Source organism: Gadus macrocephalus, chromosome 22 (assembly GCF_031168955.1).
Source record: "Gadus macrocephalus chromosome 22, ASM3116895v1".
Lineage (NCBI taxonomy): Eukaryota > Metazoa > Chordata > Actinopteri > Gadiformes > Gadidae > Gadus > Gadus macrocephalus.
Genome location: NC_082403.1, coordinates 7,426,743 through 7,451,355, shown reverse-complemented (window position 1 = coordinate 7,451,355; position 24,613 = coordinate 7,426,743). Strand labels below are relative to the sequence as shown.

The 24,613-nt window shown below is 45.9% G+C and overlaps 1 protein-coding gene across 1 annotated transcript; it reads left to right on the top strand.

Moving 5' to 3' along the window:
* Window positions 1-4,206: 4,206 nt before the first annotated feature.
* oprd1a (opioid receptor, delta 1a) lies at window positions 4,207-17,818 on the top strand. The gene is made up of 3 exons (XM_060043708.1): window positions 4,207-4,915; window positions 12,435-12,790; window positions 13,351-17,818. Exons 1-3 carry the CDS (start codon window positions 4,683-4,685, stop codon window positions 13,878-13,880), a joined length of 1,119 nt encoding a protein of 372 aa, XP_059899691.1. The 5' UTR covers window positions 4,207-4,682; the 3' UTR covers window positions 13,881-17,818.
* The last annotated feature ends 6,795 nt before the right edge of the window (window positions 17,819-24,613 follow it).

Sequence of the window (24,613 nt, the reverse complement as noted above, 5' to 3'; positions counted from 1 at the left end):
CTGTGGGTGTGTAGTCTTTCTACTAACATACGTTGCTGTTGCATTTTACTTTTATGGATCATCTTTAATGGTTACTTCGTTCTATTTTACCTGACATTGTGAGTTCTTGCGATACACAATGCATGAAGGTGTACCACAAATGATTGGATAGTCTCACTGCCATTACACAAAGGGGTTATCAAAAAAAACAATCAGGATATTCATTGAAAGCAAAACATAACACCGCAAATTGAACACAGAGGACCCCAACAGAAACAAAACACTGTAACTTACAGGCCTTGCCATCTAGAAAACAATGCTGCGTTATCACTCATGAACAATACATCCTCCCAATCCCCAATGTTCCAACGCAATGTTCCAACGTGTCTCCCAACTCGACTATTGAAGACGTTGTGGACTAGATTTCTTTCTAGCGAAGTAACAAATCCTCGTTTGAGGTCGGCCCGACTATGATTCATCCCGTAGTTTGACGTATCCCCCTTCTAATAGACAGATGGCCAACAGCTTACCGAAGCATATCTGATTCATTATAACGTCAGAGCTGAGAATAACAGTGACCAAGCCGGGGCTCGGCAGTCACCTCATGCATCCCTTCGGTGTGATGGGGGCGATGGGGTGGGGGGCGGTGGTGGAGGCGGTGGGGTTGGCGGAGTGGGTGCAATAACGACTTCCATGCCCCCGCCTTGTTATAGATTATGTTGATAATGAGAGTGTGCGTGTGTGTGTCTACATGTGTGTGTGTATTTTTTGAGTGTGAGTGTATTTGTGAGTGTGCGTGTGTATTTGTGTGTGTGTGTGTGTGTGTGTGTGTGTGTGTGTGTGTGTGTGTGTGTGTGTGTGTGTGTGTGTGTGTGTGTGTGGGGGGGGGGGGGGTGTGGGGGGGTGTGTGCGTGTCAGGTAAGCGCCGAAAGCAGCCGACATCGCTGCAGGCTCATTTGTGAGATCTAAGTGGGCCTAAATTGCATTCCAAACACAACCCCCCCACCCCCCAGTCCCCGCCCCCTTGCCTGCCCAAAACACATCCATCGGCCAATGAGAGCAGGTTGAGGGCAAGCCGGCTGTCGCTGTGGATTAAGATGACTCCTAAGATGAGTGCTATAACGGGCTGCGGCTCTCCTCTGTCTACCTCTAGCAGAAACCTTGCAGGGCGAGCTGGAGACGGAGAGAGGCTGTTCTCAGTGTTGATTCGTCCCAGGGTGCTGACGAGGGCCCCCCCCCCCCCAGTTATATGAGGCGGTGAGTGGAAGGAGCAACTCTTCGTTTCAGTGGTTTTCTGATGCAGCTCTTTTTGTTTATTGTCTTTCCCCCCCCCCCCCCCCCCCCTGTGAAAAACAAGATGAATCCATAATTACGTGTGTGTGTGTGTGTTTATGTGTGTCTGCATAGGTATGTGTGTGTTTATGTGTTTGTGTAAGTGTGTATGTATGTGAATGTGTGCGTTTATGTATGTGTGTGTTTCTGTATGTTTGTGTGTGTTTGTGTATGTGTATGTTTGTGTGTGTATGTCTATGTGTGTGTGTGTGTGTGTGTGTGTGTGTGCGTATGTGTGTGCATGTGTGTGTGTGGTTCTATGGCTTCCTCCACTGGGGCTAAAAGTGAATAAAAGCCTCGGCTGTCGCCGCCAACAAGCAGCGTTTTAAAGGGACGCAGACGAGCGTTGGGTGGGGAAGGGCTGACATGAGAGCACGGAAATGTGAGTCCTTATCGCGGGGTGGAGCTGAAGCCCGGTGGTAAGGATATAGGGGGGTTAGGGCCCAGAGCAGCACCAACCGAATAGCAGGGCTTCGGCCCTATAGGGTTCACATCCTGAGAGCTTCTAGATACACAAAAGATAAGAAACATGGAATGAAATTGTACAATAGGCAAAATATGAATCCATAAACAGATATTATGTAAAAAAAAAAAAGTTGTAACAACATCTTGGGCATCCAGAGTTCGTCCTGATCCACATGCTGTCCACATGCAAACTAATGCACCCGAGATGAGTGGGTAACACCGCATTATATTCAATCTCACCCGGCCTCGCTTTTATCACTTGAAATGTCTGAAAAGTGCCTTCCAGACACATTATCATCTCGACGTAAGTGCTTGACAACTCCGATGTTGTTGCATTTAGTTGGCCAAAACAAATTGCTTCAGGCTCGGCAGATATGTCTGAAGACCAACTGTCAATGCAATGCGCTTCAATCTAAATCAGGAAGTAATCTAGAAGCTATCACCATGAATAATGCACCAATGATTAGCAGGCTAATGGGGTCCTGACGGAGATTGCTTTTGACAGCTGTTACAAACAAAGGTGCCGAAACATGCCTGTCAAATATAACAATAACTAGAAACCATTCATTCATCCGATCAATCAACAAATCAATCAAATCAATGATTTGAAAGATTCCTGCCCTCGGAGGCTGAAATATGGAAGTTGGAGTATTGATGAAACTGTGCAAAATGTAGACCGTTTGAATAGACTCGTCAAACAGCCTCCTCAGCTGTGCGAAACAACGGTTTCTGTCATATTTTTTTATGACAGTTGTTTACCTGTGGTCCTCTAAAGCAGTCAGCCTTGTGCTGTTTCGAAAGAGACAGGTTTTCTCTTCATGAGATTATATTCATCTTTTTAATTCCTTGTTGATTCATTGTTCTATTACCACATTAAACCACACGATATTAAAGCTGACATTTTAACCTCATTCGAAGGCACGTTCGTATCGCTTACACCAGTTCTGACTGGTTCGCTGAATCGCACCCTATAGTCATGGCTTCATTACCATTCCGGCCGTACCCTATCAGACTGAAGGTGTAGCTGGGTGTGGGAGATTCTTCGTGAACCACCTCCAGAGTGCATGTCTGTTTACCTTGTACCTCTGAATCAAACATGGTCACACCTGGCCCCGAAACCACCGTACCAGAACCATAAAGATCCCACTTCGTCGCTCTCCACTGCAGTGCGTTCAGAGCAACGCTCCCAGCTGAAGAACGTTCCGCTCCCTTTGCTCTCTGAAGGGGACGGTTCTGTTAGGGGAATGCTTTCATCAAGCAAAGTCTAGCGTAGATGAGCCTCGCAGCCTTCCTAACGACCGTAACCGGTCAAAACGGTTAATTATAAGCTGACGAGGCCATATCCCCCTCAAATGAAAGGCTGACATTAGGCCACCAATGCCAAAGCATCTGTGGTTTCAGGAACATCTGACTCGACTTGTTAGGCCTGGCCTACTTAATGGCTGGCCTTCGACTGCATCGTTGCAATGTAGGCTTCATGCATTGTATCTCATCCCATCAAGCCCTGTTTCCATAGATACTCCACATTAAGTACCTTGATGATTGGCCCGCTACAAAGACTATGCTTTAGCATCCGAACTTCTAAGTCGATTTTCCAAACTAAACGATGACGCATGCTGTTGGTTTCCTTAATGAGTTTATCGTTTGCCTGTACAGGTCTATGTGTTAGCGTTCACCATGGTCAATAAACCCAATAGGGCCGTTTGGACAGCCTTAATCCAGTAAATACGCTGGCTCTGGTTGAAACAGAGGGGTGGGCTATAGGTAGAATAATCAAAGCCTCCGACAGCCTATAACGACCCATTGTGCTCAGTGAAATGCCAACACGCACGGGTTGTGAAACCGGTTGACATTCATTTCCCCCAGGATGGAGCAGACCTACTGGATGATGGCTGATGAGTGGGGTTGAACGCGCCGGCGATCGACAAGGCTTTGTCCAGCCGCAAGACCCCCAATGCAATTCCCATCCCCCCTGTCGGTCCTGTAGTGTTCAATACTGTGGTTGACGCAGACCAAAGGTATGGAGCAAACTGACATTATGTGTAGTTAACATGTAGGTCTATGATTATAGTGTCGTGGGAGTGATATGTCTTCTATCATTGTTATTCACGTTTTTCACCAATGTTGTTCAATTAACGCAACTAAATAAAAACGTTGAAAATTGCACATTATTACATAATAGTCATTTAGATTCGTAGATGAACACACATACACAAACAGGTACGCGTTTGTGTGCGTGCGTGCGTCGGATGGCCTCGCACGCATAATTGTCTAAATAACACTTTATGGCTTGAAGCCTATATAATAGCCTACAGTGTGTAAGGGCTACATCTAAAACACCTTAAGTTGTGTGTCCGTTATTCTAAGATATTTTCACCTTCTCCTACCGCCTGACTACCTATAGAGCCACAGGCATAGTTATTTTGCCTTGTATTTATGACGCCCTCGGAGGCTCGTCTGAACCCTTCGATAAGAGCGCGTTTTTTGTTTTTTTCCTCTCACGAACGACGCAACCTTGACGTAGACGCGCGGTTATAAGAGCGTGAACAGAGGGCTGGGAGGTGTAAGTCTGGGATAGTCGCTGTGAACAAGTGAACCTCCAGCTACATCGCTACCAAGATTAGGGAACAGGGGCAAGGTTATCCGGAACCAGCGCTCCTTTAGTTTGACTTCCATAAAGTGCGCTTTTCCAGCTGTACAGACCCCCTTTTTTTTTTACGTTTTTATCGTTACACGTTATTCAGCGGGGAGGAACTACGTTCAACGCCCCCACAACCGAGCTCCACCTTTAGATCCGAAGTCTCCAGAACTACGCTTATTGTCCCTCGAGCGCAATTTCCCAGCACCGACCCCGCGCGCGCAATTTAAGCGGAGAGCAGCCGGGGAGAATAAGCCTCGCGCGCAGTATGGAGACGTTTACGGTGCCTCGCGCTGATCTTGCGGACCTCTACTCCGTGGTTCCGTACAATGTCACCGACGAGATGTCAGTCATGGGTTACGGTGGTAACGAGACCGTGCTACCGACCCCGGTGAGAAGCGCCAGCGGCATCATCATAGCCATATCCATCACGGCGCTCTACTCCGTTATTTGTGTGGTGGGACTACTGGGCAACATCCTGGTGATGTACGGGGTGGTCAGGTAAGACTGGTTCACTTCCACCGACAAACCCTGGTTTGAGTCGATTCATTAAGAGAATGTGAACAAATGGATAAAAAAAAAGAAGAAAGAAAGAAGTTGTGGAAATGTTGGAGCGACTCGAGCGCGCGCTGCATGCGTTTTGCGCGTTACAGTTGGGTTGTCAAAAGTAGCATGTGATTTGGGATTGTCGTGTGATTTGGGTGTTTGTGTGAGTGTGGTGTGATTTGGGTATCTGTGTGAGTAGCGTGTGATTTGGGTGTTTGCGTCAGTGTCGTGTGATTTTGGTATATGTGTGAGTGAATGTCGTGTGATTTGGGTGTTTTTGTGAGTGTCATGTGATTTGGTTGTTTTTTGAGTGTATGGTTGTTTGGGTATTTGTGTGAGTGTCTTGTGATTTGGGTGTATGTGTGATTTGGGGGTATGCGTGAGTGTGCGCCTTTGGGCACATGGATTGTCCACGCGCGTAATAAGTCGTGCGAAAAGAGAGTCGTCATCTTCTCCACAATCTGCAACCTGCAACATTTGATTTTACTTCAGACGAGCATAAGGGAAGAGTCGAAATATGACATGATTAATGTGCTGGAATAAAATGAACTAAATATCCAATTATGTGGCCAATTTGGCATATAAAGCTACACATACCATATATCACATATGGGGGACAAATACTCGTGACGACAAGGGAAAACCTATATGTGTGTGTCTATGTAAGTGTGTGTGTGTGTGTGTGTGTGTGTGTGTGTGTGTGTGTGTGTGTGTGTGTGTGTGTGTGTGTGTGTGTGTGTGTGTGTGTGTGTGTGTGTGTGTGTGTGTGTGTGTGTGTGTGTGTGTGTTATTCTAGTGTGTGCGAGTGTGTAGGTGTATTTTTGTTAGTGTGTGTCTGTGTGTATGTGTGTCCATGCAAGTGTGTGTGTGTGTGTGTGTGTGTGTGTGTGTGTGTGTGTGTGTGTGTGCTTGTTCCAGCGAGTGTGTGTGTATGTGTGCGTACGATTTATCCTAAATGAAATTCTCAAGACATATTATCTTGCCTCCATTTAGGATTGATGTTGCTCCTCAGAGAGATTCCAGTATCAAAATAGGATAACTGTACTCTCCACAAGTGAAGAGTATGTGATGTAAACTGAGTCAAACTGCTCCGCGCTGCTGGATCTCGTTCCACAGCCACACCTCGGCGCTGGCTGGCCGATGTATCATATTAACGGCACTGCAAACCCGATGTTTGTGTTGTACATAAACTAGTTTGGCATGTAGTCCTCCATATGGATGTTCGCCTAAAGGCCAAAGCCACTGACACACACACGCACACGCACACACACACACACACACACACACACACACACACACACACACACACACACACACACACACATACACACTATCCATACAGTGTACAGTATCTAAACAGATACACACACACTATCCATACAGTGTACAGTATATAAACACATACATACACATACATATAGTGTACAGAATATAAACACATACACACACACAAACACATTATCCTTATAGTGTACAGAATATTAATACACACACACGCCCACACACACAAATTATCAACATGTTCTAGTATAATGACACCTACACAAACACACACATACACCTATTATCCATATGGTACGTATATATTGACACACACACAAACACACACACACACACACACACACACACACACACACACACACACACACACACACACATACATTATCCAATTATAGTAAAGCATATAATCACGCACACACACACATGCAGTCCTGATATAAGCCGCCTTCAACAAGCTTCCTATATCTTTGCTCACAGCGGGACGCTGAATAATAAATAACAACTCTGGAATAAGCACTTATTTTCAGGGCTGGAGGGGCCATCAGGACATTAATGGAGGGGGGGTTCCTTTTTGATGTCCCATAAGCCTGCCTATGATCAGCCTCACATTAATCACCCTCTAATCTCATATGGTCTCTCCCTCACCCCTAAAATAAGCCACAGCGTACATGGTCAACTTATTAAGGATGCCTTTTGGGTTTGTGATGTGGTGTGGAGGGTGGGGGGGGGGGGGGGGTTGTAGTAAGCAGAGAGGGGGCTCGGGTTCCTAGCTAACTCCGTCCTGAGCTGTTGCCGAAGCCACTGTGAGGAAATACACGGTTTAAAACGCATAGCTGATAACCCGTTGAGACGCCGAAAGCAGTGGTGAGGACCCCCTCGCTCTCAGTATGGATGTATTGGAACGTGTAGACGTACCTTTACAAGAGAGAGAGAGAGAGAGAGAGAGAGAGAGAGAGAGAGAGAGAGAGAGAGAGAGAGAGAGAGAGAGAGAGAGAGAGAGAGAGAGAGAGAGAGAGAGAGAGAGAGAGAGAGAGGGGGGGGGGGGGGGGGGGGCGAGAGAGTGAAAGAGAGGGTGTGGACAAGAGGAGGAGAGAGAGGGAGTGAGAGAGGGATGGGATGAGAGAGAGAGATGGCGATGGGAAAAGAGGAGGAGAGAGAAGGATAGAGGGATGGGACAAGAGGAGGAGAGAGAGATATAGAGAAAGAGGTAGGGAGAGGGTGAGAGAGAGAAAAAGGGATGGGACGAGGGAAGGAGTGAGAGAGAGAGAGAGAGAGAGAGAGGGATGGAGCGAAGGAAGGAGAAAGAGAGATGGGATGAGGGGAAGAGAGAGAGAGAGAGAGAGAGAGAGAGAGAGAGAGAGAGAGAGAGAGAGAGAGGCGAGAGAGTGAAAGAAAGAGGGTGTGGACAAGAGGAGAGAGAGGGATGAGAGAGAGAGATGGCGATGGGAAAAGAGGAGGAGAGAGAAGGATAGAGGGATGGGACAAGAGGATAGAGAGAAAAAGGGATGGGACGAGGGAAGGAGTGAGAGAGAGAGAGATGGGATGAGGGGAAGAGAGAGAGAGAGAGAGAGAGAGAGAGAGAGAGAGAGAGAGAGAGAGAGAGGGAACAAGGGGAGAAGAGCACCAAGGTGGACAGGGCTAGGAGAACACTGTTAGATGAGCAAGGCAGACAATGCACAATGGCGGGGAATCAGTTCACGTGGGGTCGACCCTCTAGAAATTTGGTTTCTCTGGGTGAGAGAGGACTAATCAGCCATGTGATTAATTATAACACACGCCCGCCCCAAAAATATTTTAGCCTACGGACGAAGGGAAGTTGAGCGAGAGAGGCATGCCTGTCGCAATTCATTTTCTGCTCCGAAACAACCGCAAAGGCCAAAGGGGAACGGGGGTTAACAGTTAACAGGCAGGCACTAATAACACATTGTATGTGTGAACAAATGTTATTGGCTTTGCGAGACACGCTCGAGCTGTTTATTTTGGATTCGCCTTGCAGTGACATAATCCTCTCCTCTTCCCGTTATTCGCGATATAGGTTTTCAGAGGGATGTATGTCAATGGTATGGTATGTAATTTCTGCCGCTAGGGGTATCTCCATTAAAACAATGACAAAAGTCGCAGTTTGATGACGTCATGAGAAGCGTGGGAACAGGGGAGTTGTTGTCTTCTCCACCATTGCAGGTGAAAATGGATCTGACGTGACTCAGAAATCTTAAGTAAATGTTTCAACGTTTATTCACGATATGTCGTTTATTTCGAATGACAGAGTGGCATTCTCCTAGTTGTTATACTGATATTTTGACTCAGAAATAGAGAATAGCAAAAATGTTTGCGGGTGCTTTTGAACGTAAATCCTGCCCATACAGCCACACTTGATGGAGGTCGGGGTGCGGTCGGTCACGGAGACGCTGATCAACGAGGCGGCGTGCTGTGCAGCGACGTTCCATTGACCAGTACTTATCGCGGGATCGACCAAGTGCCATGGTCAGTGACGGCTGGCCACAGGGCTGGTTTAGTAAAGTGGTCACGACAGCGGACCCACTGCATCTCTGCCGTGTCCACCCGTCTCTCATCGCTGAAACCTAGACACCAGGTTTGTTTGGGGGGGATGGGGGAAAGGAGAAAGTACTCATCTGTTGGGCAGAAGCACGTGAGGTAGCGGGAGCTACGAATGGAGGCGTGGACTCACATCCCTCAACATGATGACTGAGGAGGTTTCTGATGGGCTATAGGGGGGTGAAGGGGGTTTAGGACGTCCACATCCGAGCCCTGTGCCCATGGTCATCGCCAGCCATCAAACAAGTGGGGGACAGACCGAAGGGCCACACGCCCCTCTTACGGCCCTCACGACACTGTGCCAACAGTCATGCCGCACAGCCCCCAAGGCGGGCTAATGGGGTGAGGTGCAGTGAAGCGTGCTTCAAATCACCACCTCCTCCACCACCCTCCACCCGTACGCACCTCAACCACGACCACCACCTCCCCCGTCAGATCAGGTGGTGGTTTATGCAAATCAGCCCAGATTGGGTTGATTTGCATAAACCCAATCTGTGCTGTCCATGATGAAAGGAACACGGTGTTTAGGTGGGAGTGGAGCTCCCCCGCCACATCTGCCAGGGGGGGGCTGCCCTCTGGGCCCGCATCATGCACCCTATCTGGGGAACCAGGCCGGCGCTGGAGGCGCCCGAAAGAAAAACAAGGACTGCCTGCTAGGGCTGAACCATTAATCAAAGGAAAACGACGTCACGATGTAATAGGACGTGATTTGCAATCTTAAAAAAACATAGAAGTGATTTGTTACTGTTACTGACTGGAGATCAGTAAGATTTGTATTTATTTTTCTTTTCCAATTCAATAGTTAAATAAAGATGTTATAATATAAATTCATGCATCAATTAATCTCAACACATAGGCCTGGCCTAAAGGAAAGAGCAGTTTTTATTGACTGCTTCCAATGTGGTGTTGGTCAGACTTTAGAAAGATTTATTGCTTGTGTTTAGTGATTAATACAGAACATAAGGAACTTATGGAAATCACCTGCTAAATCGCAATCGCAATATTGGTCTAAATAATTGCAAAAAGATTATTTTCTTTTTTTTTTATGTTCAGCCCTACTGCCTGCTCAGCCCCGTCTCCAAAATACACTCGCCTCTCGGTCCCAAATGCTGTCCTGGTTTGACTCCTGTCACATGATAAAAAAGTCTAAACGAAGACGCTATACTCCCTGTTGTCTTCCACAATCCTCCGCTACTATGCATAGTATGCAATTCATTCAAAGCCTTCTTGGTCATCCCCAGCACACGTCGCTCCATTAAGAGGACTTAAACACCTTGAGTCTTCGCTGTCTGCGTGACAGATCTTCGTACTTCGTCACAAGGGAGCTTCCAAATGCAGCTCAATTATGGGTATGAATCTGCCAAGGGAATGAAACAAACTCTCTGGGAAATGCACCTACGCCTCAAAGTATGTAGTAGTGATCCTGCACTATTGAGCCATCTTTCTTTCGTCTGATGGAAGTCGTTTGTGAACACCTCCCGTATCATCGCGTCCCTAAGAGGTTTTTTATCTTTTTCTATTTTCTGATCTTTTCTTCCAAACTCCTGCTGGGCTTCATGCTGTGTTGTTGCACCTCATGTGGTGTTGGTGGTGGTAATGGTTTTGGTGTTGGAGGTGGTGGGAGGGGGAGTTGCTGAGATGAGAAGACTCTAACTGATGGAGCAGGAGCAGTTTTCATATTGTGCTTTTATAAATATTAATGTGTTGGGTATTCAATATCTATATATGAGCATATGGTTTGTTTGTGCGTATATAGCTGCCTTTCCTCTTATCGCTTGTAGGATGAACAGTGCTTCATGAATGATATTAACAATTGCTGGATTCTAAATGTTCAATTGGCCCAAAATGACTTTAAAAAAGCCCATTGTAGCTGTGAACATGAATGCGTTAGTTAGGATATGACAATTATATTTGTGATTGTGGCAGAGAAAATAATTAGATTGCTGGATAACTAGGTCAGAATGGTCCCTTTATCTGTTAAATGCATTGCGTAAGATCTCTCAGATTCAATGGGTTTTAAACAAAATGAGGGCTGATAGATGGTGGTGGGGTATTTCTTCTGACAATGAGGGAGACCAGTTATTTCTCTGCAGGATTTCAAAATGAGCAATTTTAAAAAGTAATCTTCCCTCTCTTACGTACAGCTGTGAAGTGAGTAGGTCACGCTGTATCACACCGTGGCATAGACTGACTGGTTTCTGACATACAATGACAGGTAGGTCTGCTAGATTTTCGAAAAATTCATAATCACGATTATTTTGGTCAATATTGAAATCACGATTATTCAAACGATTACTTTTGAGTTTGAAAATATGATGTATTTATTCAACATGTCTCTCCCAAAAAACACTTATCTGAGACCTTTGAAATGTTGCCTTAAAAAGATACACAAAATGGTCAAAAAGAAAAAATTCAAATCTAAAACAATGTACAGATATGTATGCAGCTGTCATACAGATATGTTTGACAGGTTTAAGTTTGCAACCACGCCAAACACGAGACAATGACTTTCCGCCTGATGCATTATTTTATAATAGCGTACGAGAGCAGCCCCCCTGGAAGCTGTTCTTATTGGGCTGTAGTGTATTTTTTAAGAAGGTGAACAATCATTGTTTGGTGCCATACTGCTGCCTGAGGCCAATTCAAGCAATAAAGCAGGGTTTGCATGCCTCTTGCTAACACTTGTTCCCAATATTGTTGGTGTGTGTGTGTGTGGTCTTTCAGGAACAACCTTCAACAATACACCCTTCAAAAGAAACTGAAGCCCTTCCGGTTCCCCTGGGCTCTGCGGGGAGCCAGCAGCCTGATCCGAATGCAATCCGAATGTCACATGTGTTGCAACCACACATCTGCTCAGAGGCAGAGGCACTGTAGCCATGCACACGTGTGTGTGTGTGTGTGTGTGTGTGTGTGTGTGTGTGTGTGTGTGTGTGTGTGTGTGTGTGTGTGTGTGTGTGTGTGTGTGTGTGTGTGTGTGTGTGTGTGTGTGTGTGTGTGTGTGTGTGTGTGTGTGTGTGTGTGCGTGCGTGTCTGTGCGTGTGCGTGCGTGTCTGTGCGTGTGCGTGCGCGTGCGTGTGTGTGCGTGTCCCAGGATCATTGTACCTTAGTGGATGCTTGAGCTGTGCCTGGGTCGTTAAGGCGTCTGCCGTTGGACAGGAGAGAGAGAACGCGGGCTCTCACGAGGCCCCCGCGTGCGTTCTGCTGTGGTAAAATATGACCCGCTGCTAGATCAATATGTAGGCTAACAACCTCTCTCATGGTTCTATTACATCCGTGGGAAATTATTGAGCTGAAATAATCGTTACGGATGAATGGAAGGGGGACCAGAATTCCCTTGAACACACACACACACACACACACACACACACACACACACACACACACACACACACACACACACACACACACACACACACACACACATGCAAGTACCTTTCTGTTCAAGGGAGCCGGCCGTAGTGAAATATTACTGTGGATTACTGTGGATACTGTGCGACAGCAGTTCAAATCAATAACGTTCCATTCCCACCCCAACCCCGAACTTCTCCACCTCCCACCCCTCCCCCTCCACGCCTCCACCCCCACCTCCCCCGCCCCCCACCCCCTCCACCCCCTCCACCCCCCTCCCACCCACCAGGTACACCAAGCTGAAGACGGCCACCAACATCTACATCTTCAACCTGGCGCTGGCGGACGCCCTGGCCACGAGCACGCTGCCCTTCCAGAGCGCCAAGTACCTGATGAACACCTGGCCCTTCGGCGAGGTGCTCTGCAAGGTGGTGATCGCCATCGACTACTACAACATGTTCACCTCCATCTTCACGCTGACCATGATGAGCGTGGACCGCTACATCGCCGTGTGCCACCCCGTGCGCGCGCTGGGCTTCCGCACGCCGGCCAAGGCCAAGCTGATCAACGTGCTGATCTGGGTGCTGTCGTCGGCCATCGGCGTGCCCATCATGGTCATGGCGGTCACCAAGGTGACGGACAGTGGTGAGAATTTATTGATTATAAATATTACTTATGAATTTTATTTCATTTTACCTCATTTGATCGTTTTATACTTAATGCACAGTGGGTCAGAGACCAACACATTTTTTATCATTCTATTTGTACGTCGGTTGGAATTGGCAATGAAGCTGACTTTGATTTGACAAACGCTTCCTGATGTCTGTCTCGTCGTCGTCGTCTCGGGGATTGTTAACATTTCACAATGCCCGGGCTGTTACGTTAAATGATGGCCTGCGTGATAACTGTGATTTGATCTTCCCTTGTCGCGTATAGACATCTTAAGAATGTCATCTCCCGATTTTTGTGCTTAGTGTTGCTTGTGCACATAGACACTCACACTCACACACTCTGATACAAACGCACAAACACACACACACACACACACACACACACACACACACACACACACACACAGACCCTCTGAAATATGCACACACACACACACACACACACACACACACACACACACACACACACACACACACACACACACACACACCTCCCTTGCTCTCGCCCTGATTGCCCCCCCCCACTCCTTCCAGGTAAAACCCTGTGCATGCTGAAGTTCCCCGACCCCGACTGGTACTGGGACACGGTCACCAAGATCTGCGTGTTCATCTTCGCCTTCGTGGGGCCCGTCATGGTGATCACGGGCTGCTACGGCCTGATGATCCTGCGGCTGCGCAGCGTGCGTCTGCTCTCGGGCTCCAAGGAGAAGGACCGCAACATGCGGCGCATCACCCGCATGGTGCTGGTGATCGTGGCGGCCTTCATCGTGTGCTGGACGCCCATCCACATCTTCATCATCGTGAAGACCCTGGTGGAGGTGGACCACCGCAACCCCTTCGTGGTGGCCGTGTGGCACCTGTGCATCGCCCTGGGCTACACCAACAGCAGCCTCAACCCCGTGCTCTACGCCTTCCTGGACGAGAACTTCAAGCGCTGCTTCCGGGACTTCTGCGTGCCCTGCCGGCCCGGCGCCGACCCGCGCAGCCTGGGCCGCGGCCGCCAGGCCCCGAGGGAGCCCGTGTCAGTGTGCGCCCCGTCGGACGCCCGGAAGAACCCGGCGTGACTAGGCATGGAGCCGGCCTCCTCCGGCGGCTTCGGCGGCGCCAGGCGGATCCAGCAGGACCTGCAGTCGGAGATCACCCTGATCTCCACCACCGAGTTTTGAGGTTGCCGCCGTTTGGGGCGAAGCAGGCCAACAGCCCACACCCTAATCCTCTTTCCCGTCTGGGATTCGGGAGTCGTTCCAACCGGGTGGAGAGGAGCAGTGTAGGAACTTCAATGATTAACGGGGTTTTGCTTTGATCGTCTTTTCATAAAGAGTTGAAGTTCTCCGGTTGCAAAGAAGAATGGAGGTCGTTTTTTTAGGAGCTGGAAATGTACTGTGAAGGCCTGGACGGAGAATGAAAGGGCTGTCTTGAGGGTTCTTCGTTACCCAGAACAATGACACAGAAGGCGACATTACAGAGCTCATTATTGGTCGGAAACAAAGTAATGGAAGAAAGGGTCTTGTAATGAAGGAAACAAAGGATAATGTCTATTGGATGAAAACAGGACCTTCCAACAGCGGCCCGTGAGTGAGATGGACTGACTTTCTTTCCTCCTGCTGAATAGATGCATAGCCAATTCGATTGCAGCCACTGACTTAAAACAACAAAACAACTACAAAGAATCGCCTAATCGCCCCGACCTAATGCGTTTTCTGAAAGAACCCGTGTAGAGCATTTTCATCATGGTCCATCATTTAATAATGGATTCAAAAAGACTTTGCATCAAGGGAATAAGAGAACCCGTTCCTTTCCTGTTGCCTTCATCCTGAAAAGCTATGGATGGAACATCAGCCTTGAAACCCAGGAGAATAGGAGAGCCAGCCTTGCTAGGAACAAAATGCAGACAGAGGTGTGTGTGTGTGTGTGTGTGTGTGTGTGTGTGTGTGTGTGTGTGTGTGTGTGTGTGTGTGTGTGTGTGTGTGTGTGTGTGTGTGTGTGTGTGTGTGTGTGTGTGTGTGTGTGTGTGTGTGTGTGTGTGTGTGTGTGTGTGTGTGCGTGTGTGTGTGTGTGGGGGGGGGGGTGTAATTGTCTATTAAGGTTCCCTGCATTTGTGGGTGGACTGAACTAAAAGTGTTCAGTGGATTCCCCTTTTCTCAGACTGGTGTTTCTCACTGCTGTACTCTGCGGGCGGGGGTTGTGGGGGTGAGAGGGGTGAGGGGGTGGTAGGTGACAGCAAGCAGAGCTGTTGGACCACATAAGCATCAATCAAGACGCCGGGGGAGACGTGGCGATGGAGACATCTTACATTTGACTTTTGAAACAACTGTAAAATATCCAGCTGTACCACAAAGACGAAGGGTACACACACTGGACTCACATGGGGAAGACCACAAAGACAAAGAATACACACTGGAATCACATGGGGAAGACCACAAAGACAAAGAATACACACTGGACTCACATGGGGAAGACCACAAAGACAAAGAATACACACTGGACTCACATGGGGAAGACCACAAAGACAAAGAATACACACTGGACTCACATGGGGAAGACCACAAAGATCATCAATAGAAGCCTATACACACTTAGCGTCTTAACAACTGTTGATCTTAACAAATGTTTTCTGTAATCAAATACGCTTCACTGAGGTTTTTTCTCTTTAAAAACGTCATACAAACACTGCTGAATATGTAGCTGACATGATCACGGTCATCCTGCAACTAACAGAGAATCATCACACAAATACAACAGCCAATATAAATGCATTGGATCCAGATTTAATGGTCCATGGAGCATTTCCCCTCAATTAGCAACTATTTCTGCATTTCAATATATTTCAGTCACAGTGTTTATTCAAACATGTTGATAAGCCAGCCCGATAAAATATGTCTGTTTATAAAGCTCATAGTGGTCCTGATTCGCTTTGCTGTTTTAGTTTAGACTTTATTAGTCAAGTATCTGTCATTCAAAGCTACGTACAACAGAGAGCTCTTGACCTCATGCGGAGCAGGATCGATGTTTACATTTGTTCCCAGCGGTGCCCATAAACATGCTTCCGTCTCTGAAGACTCTGGTGATTAAAATCAGTTTGCATGTTCATGCCTGAATCACAAATTTTATTATCAATTAAAGGTACAGTTCAAATTTGCCAATTATCTGCCAAGCCGTTTGAATAAAAATATATTTAAATGATTATGAACAAGGTTTATTCCACCTCAGTAGCTTTGCGTGACTCATGAGGATACCTTCACATACCAGAGGAGAGAAATAGCGCGTAGCAAAAATGTTCATTCTCGTCAGTGTTGTGTCGAGTGCTGTGGTGAATATTGTAGCTACAGCTTTGTTCATGGACATATCCAGCAGCGAATCACTGGAACGATCGGCATGATAATAAGAAGGGAATCGTCCCTGGGACTAATTTGCCTTTTGATGCAAACGTATCAAAGACACTATTGAAATGATGTGTTTCTAAACTGTGCGTTCCCAACTGTGACGGGAACTGTAATGTTCAACCCACTGACGTTCAAACAATCAATCATGTGGGTCACACTCAACAATCTCCTTCTGTATTTCACATCGAGATCGAGACTGGTGTCAAAAATGTCACCAGAGTGCTCCGAAACGAATTAGGAAAGTGCATTTGAAGTACATCAAAATTGAATCCCCGCCAACTTCTCATTTGTATTCCCCTCTGATGTTTGAAATGCTGAGAAGAGAGATGAGCCAGATGTTGGCTACGCTTGCTATCTGCTTACGTGCGCCGATAGACAGCAACGATGAAACTAATCTTAATTAAGAGTATGTGTATGTGTCACGCAGGGACAAAATCAATGAAAATAAGTTAAATCAATACTTAATGTGAGACTCCCAGTCTTGGCCTTGGGGTGACTCCCTCTGCATTGGGCTGTGTAGAGTAAGTTTATCCCTATAGTTTATGGATTCCCATGACTGATTTAACCTCTATCTTAAAATGTGCAACAATTCTGCCAATCTATCCACAGAGAAAATCCCCCCAGGACGCCTATAGATTGTCTGGCTTAGGCCACGATGAATGGAGTCGGGAGAAAAGCGCTCAATGACAATTATGAAAAAAGCGAATAAATATGTCTAAATAAATACATTAGAATTAATCAAAGCTGAGAAAATGGGTTTGATAAGTCATATGTGAGTGGCCTCAAGTAGGATGTGACTAGGGGCCCTCAGAAGATCAAAAAAGGCACTTGGTTGGCCAACTGTCACTTATTCCACATCACACGTACAGTACACAGGCTTGAACAAACCAATCCGACATTTTAACGTCCACAATGGACCCTTTGATCGTTGGTTCTTCTCTTTTCATCACGTAAAGAAGAGACTGACAGAAGACATGAGAGGATTAAGACGGAGCCAGTAAGCAGTACTTTGGGTTTTTGCAGGGCTTGTGATGCGCATAAGACGCCTTCTCTGTTAATCTCTTTGAAGCGCCTGTCTGTCGTATATTTCAAACCTTTCCATTGTATCACTGCTGCTCTTGCATCAAGAAAGGGTATCAGTTAGTGGAACAAGGAAGGAGTTGTAAATTATGGAATAATAATGAGATGAGCTAATCATTTCAGCCTGTAATCTTCTCCATGACAAGTGCTGAACCATTCTGTTTGTTGTTTTTGTCTTTGCGTTGTTTTCTTTAGCTAATGAGGGACCGATTTGATATGTTTCATGAAAGGTTCCTTTTAAAGGTTAACTATAGGTGAGCTGCTTTGTATACGTTGTTGTGTCCTATGTGATGCACTGAGGAGCTGTTGAATGCTGGAAGCCACATGATTACATCAATAATACAAAATAAGACCCGATTGCTCTGTGACTATTGTCCTCAGCCTAATTGACGTATCATGCCAAACCACATTATGTCATAAGAAGGCCGCCAGATAATAATAATTTCCTGCCGCATTTTTCAAGATAATCGGCGTGCACCGAACGAGAATACATATGTGTAACAATAATGGATGACAAATAATTAAATTGATTCAACGATTATCGCCTGATGATATGACATAATATGATGACATGATGATATCAAGCCACCATAAAACCCAGAACAAGAGTGAAAAAACATTTATATTCATCTCAATATCGGGAAGTGTATTTGATTGTTCATCACATGAGTACCTCTTAAAAGATGCTTGGGTAGATTCCCCCACAACTGATCTTATGAGAAAGCATAAGCTCAGAGAAACCGGCTTGGTTTGTGGCTGTACACACATCATGGAATGAGCTCCCTGGAACGATGTGGGACCCACCATTAGCAGGAAAGATAGCCGCAGATATTCGCCCAGATGTAACGACCGACTTGGTTCAGAGGGCTGTCAATGTGGGAGCTCTGTCTGGGAGGTTTGCAGGCTCTCACTGCTGTATATATTCTATATTTCCAGAAGTTTCTGTTTCATTATTTTATGTCGTTTTGATTCAACCTTTATTGGAATACATCTTTAGTTTTCAGCTTTTTAACTTCTTACATCGCATTCTTTAACCTGCATAGCGTGTAATATTGCATTACTTTTTGATAATCACTGTTGTTCTTGATAGATGATATCGGTTTCTATATGAACACTGGGAAGTTTGTGTAACAACAATCTGTAAAAAGCCTGTTTTAGTTGTTTTGTTCTGTTCAGGTACTAATGACTTCATAAGGACATTGTGGTTTCTATATAATTGAACAGTGATTTTGCAGTAATACCTAGCCTACGTTGTAATAAGCTTCAGCCAGTTCATCGATTGTATCAACAATAACATGCCAAACTAAGATTATCAATTAAAATAAATGAAATAAACAATGAATAAATATGTGTATGTGACAACAAATTGTATGGATTCTATTTTTGTGCAAACATATTTGCTCATATCTTGTTCTGTAATGTTATATCAATGGTCTCTGTGAGTAGTTCAATTAAACATTGTTCACAAATAAAATATCTATACAAGTCACCATGGCAACAACATAAGCCGTATGCATGATTGTGTTACCTTGTTCGGGGCTTGATATTGACTCAACAGACATTTATTTACATGACATCCTCCTACATTTTATTTGAGCTACTTTATGACTTTTACTACCTAAGTTATCTCCTTAAGATTGACTTTATTTTTTCCAGTCACTTTCTTACTTTGACTCACTTATGGTATGTTATACACCACTGTGTCAGTAAGATATGTCCTATAAGGCTCATTCATCTCTACCTCACATCGCAATGACCGCCTCCATGTTGGAAGCACAGGAGCACTGGAAAGTTAGCAATTATGTTAATAGTCATGCTTTTTTGGTTATTGTTGAGTAATTAATCGTAAAAGAATTAGGGGGAGACATTGTTGTGTTTGAAACTGCCACAGCGTTTCTCATGCGACCACAAAAATGTTTTCATTAGACTAAGTTACGGTATATTACGTTGTAATAGGATTTTACAGTATTACAAATCTCTTGAGTCCTCTCAATATGATGGCCAACCCGAAAAAATCCACTGATGCATTGTGTGGTATACAAGCCCCATTCACTAATCTGTCTTGCATGACCTTGGTTCAATGCAGAATCGGGGAATCAAAACAGAAAAGTGCCGTCCTCACGGGCTTTTAACTTAATTCCCTCCGAGCCTGGCTCTTATATCTAGAGTGTGACAGAGGGTGGCCTGCTATCAGAAAATTAGCCCTGCGTCTTCCCTTGAAAATTTGACGGCGTCTAGCAGTCGCCATGGCAACTGGCCAAACCGCCTCACCACCTGAGTGCGGACGGCAGAGTAGCTGAAGTGTTATGATGTTAATTATGGAGGTTTCCTTTGCCTTGCAGACACCCATCAAGATATCCTTGTCACACCGTATCGGAGATGACTTCAGCAGTGACAGGGGTTGCAAATTAGTCTTGACTAGAAACCCTGTATGCATGGCATCTATTATATATTTTATATGAAACAATGTACAATGTATCCGCGACCCAACCCCGGATCAGCTGTTTGAAGATGAGGAGGATGAGGACAATGTACAATGTATTTGTCCCTTCTCAATATACTTCTAAACAGGGGTCCCCTGTTTGGGCGGGGAAAGCAACGCACAAGACCAGACCTGTTGCCGCGGAGACCAAAAAGAAAGCAATGCAGTTCATTTGTCTATAAAGTCTACATCGAATATCAATATGACAGAACAGACTCAAGAGGCGGCTGCACTGTCTCCGACGTTACAACCCGCACTCATCACTCCGAAACCATGAAGCGTCCTCTTGAAACAATGAGCGACGGATCGTTTGCATGATGGAGCGCGACGCGAGCAGAGCGGGTCGTCAGCGGCCAGCGTTATGATTCATGTGTGAGAGGCCGTGCTGGCCTTGAGCGCTTTGAATGAGAAGCGTACACACGGCGACTTGTAAACACGAGATGAGTGACATGAATTATAGATGACATGTCCTTTCAAGATCACACACTTAGCGGCGTGCGCGACGGCAGAGAGAGGCGAGGTGTCGGCTCGGTCTTGGTTTGGCTCGGTTTTGGGTGCAGGGTTCAGGAGGGGGGCCTGAGGAGGGAGAAGAACAGAACAGTATGAATAATATAAATGTGCCGTGTATGCACGTTGAATCATAACAGGAGGGTTGGGTTAATAAAGCATAGGGGGGGGGGGGAGTTAGGGTGGGTCGGGGGGGGGGGGCTGTAGCCCCTGGTCTTTAATTTTCTTCGATATTAGTTTAACGTCGAAAGCCCCTTCTTGATGAGGGCTCTGGATATGCATTTTTTATGCTATTAATATTTTATGAGATTTTTTTCCCGAAGTGAGGTGTGGACCTTTGGGGGAGGCTTGTTGGGGGAGGGTTATTTTCTTAACTCGTTTGTTTTTTCGTAATTGACGGTAATGTGAAGTAATGATAATGAGGATATTATTAGGGCCGGTTTTTGTCCCTGCTTGGATTCTATGGCTTGCCCCATTGGGTTGGAAAAACGTTGGCTTTTCTTGGCTTGCTTAAAGTAACTAATCTCTCAAAATGTCTCCAAAGGAGACCATTTCAATAATGAATGTAGCCCTACTGTACATAACACTCCCTCTCCCTCTATGCCTCTACACCCTACACATGTGTAGCAGGCAGCTCTAAGCTGCACATGTAGGGTGGAGAGGGATAGAGTGAAAAAGTGTTTAAATAAAGGGGGAGGGTAAATGCAGCAGTTTGATTTCTGTGCCATTCGACGAAATCCCATTTGTAAGGAAGCGCAGAGCGTCTATCCACAAGTTACCGGCATCGAATTTTAAATCATTTCTACATATTGCTAAGAACAATTAAAAACCTTGATTTACAGCTCATACTCAAAGTGAGGTTGGTTTGTCCATGTGGTCTCATTACATTGTATTTATTGTCGTTGACTGTAAGGAGGAGATGCAGCAGAACCTGACTTGATCATCACTCTTCCTGCACTGCGTGAGTGCAGAAGAAGGAACAACATTCACATTCTCAGCGTCATTCATGCACTTGAGTTCATTAAAGTGTAATTCCGGCGCAAATTGAACCCAGGATCTTTGTTTTGGCATTAAAACCCATCAAATAAGCCTTCCAGATACCTTTTTCATTGAAAATCGAGTATTATAGTTTGCCGGGCGCAATGTTTGGCGTCCATGTTGTTGACTTGGGGCATAGTGTTTCGCTTCTAATGCCGCGTTTCCACTGCAGGGTGCGGAACAGATCGGATCGCAAAGGTGCGGTAGGGAGGGGGCGGTATAGCCCAGCTCAGTTCCGAGGTCGCGTTTCCACTGCCGACAGTACCCTTTGTGGTAGGCCGGATGTCGATCGCCGCGGCAGCTACGTAAACATCGTAAAAAACGTCTTCCTCCCCAAGAATGCAGACGAACGTCTCCACCTCCTTGTTCGCCCAAGCAAGCGTTTTACGCGACAAGTTAATTGTAAAGAATACCTCGAGGCTACTGTTCGTTTGTTTTTATCCCCGCGTCACCCGGAAGTGACGATTCTGTCGACCAATCAACGGAGGGGAGGTGTAGCTAGAATTTCACGGGACCCTTTCAGGCGTCTCGTCTCGTTTGCGGTAGGCTACCCCAACGGAGGAGTCCCGAGAACGGGGCCGGAACGGGTACGGCAAAGTCCGGGTCACGCCCACTTTTGGCGGTGGAAACGCGACCCGACCCGCACCTTTGCGATCCGATCCGTTCCGCACCCTGCAGTGGAAACGCGCCATAAATCCGCATTTTTGAACCACTAAATAGCACCAAACCTCTGCAGTAGCATGACTAGGGTCCCTACACATAAAACGAAGTACAAACAACTTAGTTTGCAAACCCGGAGTTTATTTAAAAAGACAGTTTAACAAGCATTACCGGTAGGTCCGTGTTTACAGGAAGTCCACACAAGTCGATTGCCGAATGCGCCGGAGTTCAGTTCAAGGAGGAAAGTTTTGGAATTTATAATTGTTATAATTTATATTTATAAATAATATATAGCAAGTTTTGACACGTAAATTAAAGGAATTGCATATGTAAGTTACAGTTACAAAATAATTGTTCGCTACAATCAAGCATGGCACGTTGTTGACGGAAGACGCACTGCACACGTGATTGACGCATAGAGTGAAGGACAGCTCAAGCACCGGAGAAGACGACCCATCCACAGCTTGAAGTCAAGAGAGAGATGGTTCGTGTTAGTGTTTTCCCGGCTGCGAAAAAAAAATGAAAAGTTACACTCCAGAAACTTTCCATAGACTGCCATTGCGGTACAATGGCCGATCTCTGGTAGACCAGTGGCTTATTGTTCTGAATATGGACATTGAGACGCCAATCAAGACGCTAATGCAGAAGGATCACCGTGTCTGCAGTGCTCATTTTGATAAGGACAACTTCATCCTTCCCAAAAGAGCTGCTGACCCAAAGAACCCAAAAGGAGTTTCATTGAAGAGGAATGCAATCCCTCGAGTGCGGCAAGTGGCTACGGATAGACTTGAGGTAAAGTTGTTCGCTTATTTTTCGTGTTATATTATTGTTCACAATTGGTGTGGGGGGGATGCGTCAAGAAACAAAGTTATAAGCCCTAACTTTATTCGAGGAAGTGAAAGATGATCTTGTGAGTTGTCCAGGTGGGTTAACCTTGATTTATTGTGCATAAGGATTTGTGGTGGGAATTTACGGACCACGTCAATTCCCACCACAAATAATTGCGGTTGGAATTGACGAACCCATCTCTCTCTTGACTTGGATGGGTCGTCTTCTCCGGTGCTTGAGCTGTCCTTCACTCTATGCGTCAATCACGTGTGCAGTGCGTCTTCCGTCAACAACGTGCCATGCTTGATTGTAGCGAACAATTATTTTGTAACTGTAACTTACATATGCAATTCATTTAATTTACGTGTCAACACTTGCTATATATTATTTATAAATATATATTATATAAATTATAAATTCCAAAACGTTCCTCCTTGAACTGAACTCCGGCGAATTCGGCAATCGACTTGTGTGGACTTCCTGTAAACACGGACCTACCGGTAATGCTTGTTAAACTGTCTTTTTAAATAAACTCCGGGTTTGCAAACTAAGTTGTTTGTGCTTCGTTTTATGTGTAGGGACCCTAGTCATGCTACTGCAGAGGTTTGGTGCTATTTAGTGGTTCAAAAATGCGGATTTGGAAGCGAAACACTGCCCCAAGTCAACAACATGGACGCCAAACATTGCGCCCGGCAAACTATAATACTCGATTTTCAATGAAAAAGGTATCTGGAAGGCTTATTTGATGGGTTTTAATGCCAAAACAAAGATCCTGGTTTCAATTTGCGCCGGAATTACACTTAAATGATTATTATGGATCGTGTTTTCAGTGTAACCTTTCATTTTGCATATCTACAATGAATAAAGATGATCGTCTCGGCCACTTCCTTGAACGAGTCCAGCGCACCACCAGGTGCTTCAAGATGGATTACAGATGGAAACAAACGATATGCAATGAGGGCGTTCAGAAATAACTAAAGCCTATTATACACTGTGCAGCCTCTGGAACATAACAATAAGCTTTCCATAGGGATCCATTCTGCAACCTGACTTATCAGACTTCCACACATGTGCGGTAGGAGGTGCATTCTGGCTGCGTGCGCTAGTAGGACCACTACTAGCTGGCAGCCTCCCAGGGAGCTGACCAGCAGCTAAGCCTGGTGGCCAAAACCGTCTGCAGTGGTGACAGATTTCCCCGCCCTTATGGCATATGGGCTCTCCATGTGTGCTGGCTAGTATTGGAGGTGAAGAATGAGATTCTGTGTCGAGGAATTAACCCAGCCAGGCGATTCAGCCAGCATTCAGGCCGCTCTTGATTTGAGGTCAACAACCAGCGTGTGTTCTCAGAGGAATTGGAAAGGAGAGTGTGTGTTTCATCCTCTTCATTTTCTCTCAAGGAATAGCATTTTAATAGCAAAAGACCCAGGAGATCCAAGGGGAAGAAAATTGGAGTGAAATGGAGAAAAACGCTTGACATGTCTGTCTAGTCATCTGGTTGTTTTCAGCTTTACACAGCTATCAATCCCAGACAAATGAAGTGGTACCGTTCAGGGGAGTCTGCTGAGTGTGTTTCCAATACCCGGCAGATGAAACAAATGCTGAGAGTATTTCAGCGCTCCTCGTTTTCCCCTCTGATATAAAAGTAATCCCTCCAACTGTATGAACATGCTTCTTCACAGCAGGGTTTGCGTCTTCATGCAGACGTTTACCTCCCAGTGACGGCGGTATGATGCATTTTTCATTACCACACACACTCGCAGACGCACGCAAGGAAACACACTCACCCTAACATACACACACACACTGGCACGTGTTTTTG

What these genes read in the sequence shown, in the direction of transcription:
- oprd1a (XM_060043708.1), top strand. Translation starts at nt 4,683, where the DNA reads ATGGAGACGTTTACGGTGCCTCGCGCTGATCTTGCGGACCTCTACTCC. An exon ending in GTGATGTACGGGGTGGTCAG is followed by an intron (nt 4,916 to 12,434) that starts GTAAGACTGGTT and finishes CCCACCCACCAG; the next exon opens with GTACACCAAGCTGAAGACGG. An exon ending in CACCAAGGTGACGGACAGTG is followed by an intron (nt 12,791 to 13,350) that starts GTGAGAATTTAT and finishes CACTCCTTCCAG; the next exon opens with GTAAAACCCTGTGCATGCTG.